Genomic DNA, 8,171 nt, shown 5'->3' with positions numbered 1-8,171 from the left:
CCCACGCATACACGGGGAGAACATGCAAACTCCACACAGAAAGGCCACTGACCAAACCAGCCAAGGATTGAACCAGCAACCTTCTTGCTGTGAGGCCACAGTGCTAACCACTGCGCCACCGTGCAGCCCAAGTACAAGGCAATGACAGACTTTGTTAGTAACTCATTTTCTGAATGAGCACATAGAGTTTATATAAAACTATTTTACATTTTTATGGACAGTATTTGTTATCGTGAGGGCATAAAAACAATGTTAACTGAATTTAAATTCATGCATTTTAGTGTAAAGTAAAGTAGTGACACTAGTATATTTTCTTTACAACTTCTTTGGAATAACTGAGTCATGACCACGCTTACTGGATAATAAAATATGACTCGTAAGGGTATGGCATTGTGTGCAGCATTCTCAGAGATGGAAGAGTTTGGTAATCGGAACCAGTCTAGCGGACTAGAGGCGAATGCACCTTAAATGTTCAAATAGTGTTTTTACAATTCATGAGCTCAGCCTAACATAAATCTTTTGAAGATTTAACTACAATTTATCATAATTAAAAATGAGGAAGGCAGAAAGAACATGTCGGAAAGACTGTGATATGTTATATATGATGTGAGCAGCAGCTCTGCTTCCCCTGGTGACATGTCACATACAGGAATCCCTTTTGGGAAGATCATTGACCACTGAATAACGTTTATCCAGGAGCGCAGTGGTTTGAGACTCGTTCGATGTCAGTTGGTAGCTGTATCCAACTTTTCATCTGAAGGGCATGTGTCTGTGGTAAATGACTATATTTTAAACCTGTGAAAGGTTTTCTTACCTTGTCCGTCCACCATCATACGTAGTGTTCCAAGCAGCTTGAACTGAACTGGTGGCATGTCGCTGCGCAGCAGCATCTTTATCCTTTCTATCACTCCATCCTCCAACATCCGGACTTTGTTGGTCACTGAAAGGGAGAAATATGACAGAACTCACCTTTCAGGTGTTTCAGTGAGCTGTGCATGTTTAGGTTAGGTCTTTTGGTGTGTATTGTCAGAACTTCTGATGTCTTTGTTGAGTCATTTGAACCTTTTTGTTTCTGTTCAGTATTGAACCATACCTGGAATGGCCAGGTTCCTGAGCGCGCTCAGTCCAGCATGTTGCACAGACACATCCCCTTCATCAACATGTTGCTCCAACAGGGTCAGGATGTGTGGAACCACACCAAGGTCCAGCATCTTCATACAGTTACTGTCTGACAGAAAACACTTTCCAACTCAGCTATCAGACATAATCACATATTTCACTCAAAAATTAACGTCTCAGCATTGATCTGTGTGTGTGTGTGTGTGTGTGTGTGTGTGTGTGATTTACCATTTCTGGCAAAGTTAGCGATGGCCAAAGCTCCTGACAGCTGCAGCTGGGTGTTGGAGCTCTGTATCCAGGACAAGATGTCCTGGTAGACCTGCCCCGATCCCTCACCAAAACACTTCTGCATGGACTCATCTGACAGACAGAAAACCCATTAAAACTCTGGGACATTTTCACATTGTTGCTCCACTTTTCCACTGTAAGCTAGCATGTAGAAACTGACTTCCTCATCCCTGTCAGCATGTAGACATGGTGTTATAGAAAGCAACCAGAAGAAGAAAACAAAACAAAAAAACAACCAATCTGCAGATCATTTTCTCGTTTCAACAGAAACTATTTACATATTTCCACTTTTAACTTCCTGCTACTATCTACCTGCTGTCCTCACTGCAGCACCTCCACCTCAGCTGCATCCCAAACATCTTCTTGGCTTTATTCCAGCCATAGAGGATCATTATTTTCCTGCTTTTCTCATCACTTGTTGATCTTTGGCTGCTCCTGATTGGACGTTACCGTCAGTTTAAGCTCTCTGATTGGTGGAAAGTCTGACAGGAAGTGTCTTCATCATCATGTCCAGGTGAAAATAGAGGTCTCTTAGCAACATGGTAGTGATGGTGATGAAGATGTGATAAATAATGGTGGATTTACCATCTAGAGTCTCTGAATAAACACTACATGTTGTGTCTGGATTGTAAAGAAACGCTGGAAAACCTCCTTAGACCAGCTGGAGGGTCACATGACCATCATAGTTTACCCCACAGAATTACTCACTGCCGTTTTTGAGAAACTGATGACAGAAGAGAGCGCTCAGGGAGATCTGGTGAAGTTTTAGGAAATATTCACACTGCTGCTGTTTGGTCCTCTTTAACCGGACCGTGGTTCGCTTCCAGGGACATTACAATTTATTTGGCGCAGTATGAACGCCAACCGCACTCTGATGTGGACCAAAGAAGCAAACTCTAGTCCACTTGAAAGCTGGGGTTATTGGTTCATTAGCAAATGGACTATCCAGTGACCAAACAATAAGTGACGTCTATAAACTGCAATAAAGCATCAAGAAGAAGAAAGAGTTGATGCAGATCATTGTTTGGGAGGAAAAACAAAACCAACAGCATTTGTTCAGAAAACCTATGTTCTGCAAGACCAGAGTCCTTCACAGGTTCAGTTTCATCCACCAGAATCCACTACAATGACCAAACCCAACCCTTTGATATCTCCCATTGAAATCTGGACCCAAGCCGTTTATGCAGAAGCCATGACCCAACCTAGACATTCACACATTAGGCAAATCCGCTGCTTCCTTTCGTTACTTTTCTTTATTCACTCTTTTATCTGATGTGATAAATCTTGTTTCACACAGTAAATATTTGTGAAGGTTTATTCTAAGCTGAACTTTATTTTTTTTTAAATTGTATAATATCCACTGAACCATCAGACCACCTTCCTGTAGTTATTATTTTGCCACTTGGGGACTTTATTCATGTGATAACAGAATGCTGCAAACATCATCCAGCATCCTGGTTTCAGCTGGTTTCTCCATCCTAAACCACAGAACAGCCAGCAGGAACATATCTCACCAGTTGTTCCGTGCAGGGGGACTACAACATGCCAAGCAATATTTGGTTGTCTTTGGAACTCAGAATTGTGAGAAATATTTGTCAGAAATGACAGAGCGATCTTGGAATTACGAGCTGAGAACATATAAATAATTACATTGTTGCCGCACCTTATTCATAAAAAATGTTTGGTTTATTAATAATAAGTCACTTAAATTGGCTGGTGTTTGCATGGTGCACATTTGAACAACTAGTTTGTGATTTTTTTTCTTCATTTATGCAAATGTTTTGGAGGTGTCCGTTTTTGGACTTGGTGCAACTATCTGGTGATGTATTTGTATTTATTTTGATCTCCATTAGCTATTGCAATACAGCTATTCTTCCTGGAGTGAAAACGTTCCTCTCATATTACAATGATTACACCAGTTTTCTACACAACCTTGACAGTGATAGCACATAACTAGCTCATTCCACCCCCACCTAAACCCACACACGCATACATACACACTCACATACACACACTCTGTTATTGTTCCTGCAATAAAGGAGGGATAACCTTCGTCATTATGACCTCTTACAGTTATCTACCCAGTAATAAGAGTGGTTACTGAGCAATGGCTACTAAATGGTATATACCATCATCAAGTTTATATTTAGGACACAATATTTTAATGATTTTGGAGATTCCTTTTTAAAAGAATTTTAAACAAATGTTTACTGTTTGCTTTGATAATATAGCTTGGCAATGTGTTCCAGTTGTACATATAGATACCAGTACTTTTCCCATAGTTTGTTTGTACTCTTGGTAGTCTGAATCTGCCCTCTGTAGTATGTCTGGTTTCATCGTTGTGTTCTTCAAGACTAAAACAAAGCTCTTAGTGCAGCGTTCTTGGAAGTTTAGTGGTAATAATATTTCTGGTTAAATTTAGCAGTGAGGCTGTAAATCTCTCTTTTACATTTAACTAGGACAATACATGATGCATCCAGTTTACACTGGCTCTAAATGAGCACCGAAGTGCGCATCGAGCTGCTCTGTTTTGGACTGTTTGCAAGGCTGTTATATTTGTTGCAGCAGTACAGGACCAAATCTCAGAACAATAATCTAACTGAGACAATACAAGCGTTTTTATAACATCTGCAGTCATGTCATGGGGTAACAAATATCTTTTAATCATTGACAGACTCTTCCCATCCTACACACTACTTGATTGATGTGTTTAGACCATGACACTTTATTATCCACTTCAACCCCAAGCAGTTTGGCCTCTTGTTCTTGTTCAACACATATGCCCTCAACAACAATGTTCAATTTAGGTTCACTCAGTAGCATGTGTCTAGTTCCAAAAACAATACTTTTTGTCTTGCCTACATTCAGTACCAATTTATTATTTGTAACCCACGTAAATACTGTCATCATGTACTCTTGGCTGCTCAGAATCATAAGACAACTAGAGTGCAACAAGGTTTGGAAATGCTCATGCAGATATAAATACATACATACGTGTAGCTCGATGGGCATAGCATGCAGTAAATGTACAATGGCCGTCAATGGACAGAATGCATGTTTGTTCATTCAGGCACAATTAGTGGTAGTTGTCATGTATGTAGACCCATGGTGAGTAGATTTAAATGCTTCTTTATGAGAGAAAAAAAAAACAAAAACATGACAATTATTTTACTAATGAAATTAGAGACCAATAAAAACACTGTTTTTAGTGAAAGATTTTGCTCCTCTATGCAGCTGCAAACAGAAATGCTGTTGGTTTTTTGTGACCCTATTTATTTAACATGAAATATCAGTGGCGGAAAGACCAACAGAGTCACTCACCTCCTAATAGCAGAGACACAATAAGGTTGGAGGCAATCTTGATGCTACAGAGATCATGTGGGTCTGAATGTCCCTGCAGGCCTCGGATCATTTCTGACAAAGCCTGTGGTACTCCAGAATCTGCAAACTGCAGCTTCAGGGTGTCTGGAGATGCAACACAATGAGAATGCTTCAGAACCATAGACAGTAAAAAGATGGGCGGAGCCTCCGTGACGTAACCCGTAGGTTTCTGAAGAAACCTACTGAATTGAAGCACGGTGGGCGGTTCCTACCATAGACATCATATATACGTAGACGCCTCATTGAGCACTGGAGAGTGATATTGGATGGGTCTCCGCTGTCGAGTTTTGCTGCAGCGTCAACGTAGTTTCCCCACAAAACTAATTTGTGGAAAAACCCGTTTATATTACACACTAAAAAAAACACTTTTCTACATAATTGGTTGATAAATAATATTAACACAGTGAATAATCTCCTGAATGCAAGTGAATTGTTAGAATTATTATGATATTATTATTAGAATTATTCCTGCACACCAAGAACCCAGTAGAGGCAACACAGGATTAAACAGTAGAAGTAGAAAGAAAGCGTAGCTTCATATATGAGTAACGAAGCAGAGCGCTGGAGGATTTAATGTACTGCACAAAGGACAATCATGAGACAACAAGTGGGGAGAAGACATTACATTTAACAAAGAATGAATGAAGAATAAAATAAACCTAAATTAACACTAATACACACACACACACACACACACACACACACACATATATATATATATATGTATATATATATATATATATATATATATATATATATATATATATATATATATATACTTTTCAACACCAGTCTGAGACAAAATCGAGTCCCAGTGCTGTGCAAGTAAACACCTTTCAGGACCCATTCCAGTTTGCATATCGTAATGGACTTGGGGTTGAAGATGCCATCATATACCTGCTCCAGAGAGCACACTCTCATCTGGACCATTCAGGCAGCACTCTGAGGGTCATGTTCTTTCATTTCTCAGTGCTTTTAATACCATTCAGCTGCTTTGTTATGTGAGAAGCTCCATAAATTCCAGGTGGATACCTCCACAACCACCTGGATCTATGACTACCTCACAAACAGACCCCAGTTTGTGAGACTGAAAGGTTGTGTGTCTGAGATGGAGGTCAGCAGCACTGGTGCACCACAAGGAACTGTACTCTGGCCATTCCTCTTCACTCTGTACACCTCAGACTTCCAGTACAACTCTGAGTCCTGTCATCTGCAGAAATACTCTGATGACTCTGCAGTTGTGGGGTGTATCAGGGATGGACAAGAAGCAGAGTACAGAGAACTGGTCAGTCAGTTTGTTAAATGGTGCGGTGACAATCATCTCATATTAAATAGCAGCAAAACAAAAGAGATGATTGTTGACTTCAGGAGGAAGAAGAATAGACAAAGCAGTGTTTCCATCCTGGGAGAGGATATATATATATATATATATCGCTGTCCGATGAAAACCGCGTATGTCCACTCTTGACGTTTTGGACGTTTTATAATATTTAGCATGTCCACATTCTTCCCTATCATCTGATGCTTTGGATTTCTATGTCACCAATGGGACGACGTTTTATGAGGCCATTTATTTAACACGTATCTCCATTGGCTGTCAGAGCTGGCAATCAAAAAGCACGTACCTCCCAGTTCCGCGTCTGGCCGTATCACCCGCCCCATTGTTTGGGATACCATATGACACACGACACGACTTCATAATAACTTTGAAATCAAGGTAAAGTATGACCATAAACTCAATATTTGACCATTGCAGTCAAGTTTACAGTATTTAATATTCACCCGCGGACTTTATTTGTATGGATTAGCTCTAGGAGTTGAACTTATTTTTGTTGTTTACAACTCCAGCCTGATGACTACCGGCTCATGAACGGCATCTGTTTGTACGGCGATTAGATGGATAATAGTTAGCATTCTGTTGATATCGATACATTTCTTCTGCGCAAACACCATCTTTTTGCTGTTGTAAGCCTCCTGTACCGTTGTGTTTCTATAAGATGATTTACTATGTCTGCAATCACAGACTTTATACTTTCATATTTCATCGTTGAATAGATGAGTTTTGTTTATTTGTAACCTAGATTTCTATCTGAGATATTTCAAGGTCTGATGCATGTTCGGTTTCTCGTTTTCAGGATAGAAATGTCTCTCTCTTTAGAGGAGCTTTGTGGAATTGCCAAAATAAAATATGATAGGGCATTTGAGGCAGAAACGAGGGTCAGCACAAGTGAAGAAGGTTTGTGGAAGGAAAGAAAGGGTTCAGTCAGTCACTACAGAGAATACAAACGTTCTGCAGTATTATGTAAATATTGCATTCAGTTCACTAATTGTGTTTCTATTTCACCCACTCCCCATTCCCTTAAAGAATCATCCACAGGTGACGAGTATTCTCCAGAAGAATCTGAAAATGAAGGTAAGTATTGTCAAAATATTTATGTATAACTTGCCCACAGGAAAATACACATTAAAAAGGTTTTATAGATCAAGATTTAGTATCTGCAGTTATTTAAGGAAGTATTAACCCTTAAGCTTTGTTTCATTGTCACTGTATTGCAAAAAAGATCAGCCCATCAGTGGGCATATATGAAAACTGAGAATTTTAGATGATGATTGCACATTTGTAAACATCGATGTGTAATTGATTAAATAGCGTAGACGTATGGCACACATGAAGATGTGTGTGTATTGTCTTGCACATGGACACACACACACACACACACACATCTCACTTGGTTATTATCTTTGTCTTGTCTTTGTCAGTGGGACAAGAAGTTAAAGTGGACTCATCGGCTGGTGAGGCTCGTCAGGGCAGGCAGAAGCAGAGGTCAAATCCTGAGACTTGGAAGATCAACATCCAGAAAAGAAGGCGGATGAAGGGGCAATCCTATCTTGGCAGAAAAAATAGAGGGACTGTCTTAAAAGACGCAAGACAAATTGGAATGCCATGCCAATCTGCGGCATGCCAAAAGTCCTCTAAACTGAAATGTAGACAATTTGATGAGACAAAGAGAGAGGAAATTTGTTAAATACTTATGGGAGAAATTAGATTGGAAAGAGAGGAAAATTTTTGTAAGGTCATTAGTAGAGCTAAGCAGTGTGAAGCGGCGTAGAACAGGAGCAGAACAGTCCAGGAGGTCCACAACTATTTTTTATCACCTTGTTGTGGATGGTAAAAGACTTACAGTGTGTCAACGCATGTTCCTGTCAACACTGGGGATAAAGCAGTGGTCATGTTTGAAGTGGCTGGGGAGAAGAGAGCAAAGTTCTCAGCAGACTGAGACAGTGAGGGTTCCAAGAGAAGAGCAGGACTTCCTGAAGACATTCCTTTTGGACTTACCAAAAGTTCCATCACACTACTGTAGGTCCTCGTCTTTTAAGATGTA

The 8,171-nt window shown here is 40.0% G+C and overlaps 1 protein-coding gene across 1 annotated transcript in view; it reads right to left on the bottom strand.

The window, feature by feature from the left end:
* Positions 1-814: 814 nt before the first annotated feature.
* The window catches only part of LOC306774237 (rap1 GTPase-GDP dissociation stimulator 1-A-like), a gene marked incomplete at both ends in the record, with an annotated part of 70,130 nt that continues 62,773 nt past the window's right edge, over positions 815-8,171 (bottom strand). Inside the window, 4 exons of the mRNA XM_079264238.1 lie at positions 815-940; positions 1,094-1,228; positions 1,348-1,479; positions 4,729-4,872. Coding sequence (XP_079120364.1) covers positions 815-940; positions 1,094-1,228; positions 1,348-1,479; positions 4,729-4,872 — 537 coding nt within the window. The remainder of the gene's footprint in view (positions 941-1,093; positions 1,229-1,347; positions 1,480-4,728; positions 4,873-8,171) is intronic.

Source organism: Telmatherina bonti (assembly GCF_933228915.1).
Source record: "Telmatherina bonti genome assembly, contig: scaffold_148, whole genome shotgun sequence".
Classification (NCBI taxonomy): Eukaryota; Metazoa; Chordata; class Actinopteri; order Atheriniformes; family Telmatherinidae; genus Telmatherina; species Telmatherina bonti.
The sequence above is the reverse complement of the archived record's forward strand: the minus strand, read 5'-3'. Positions and strand labels throughout refer to the sequence as shown.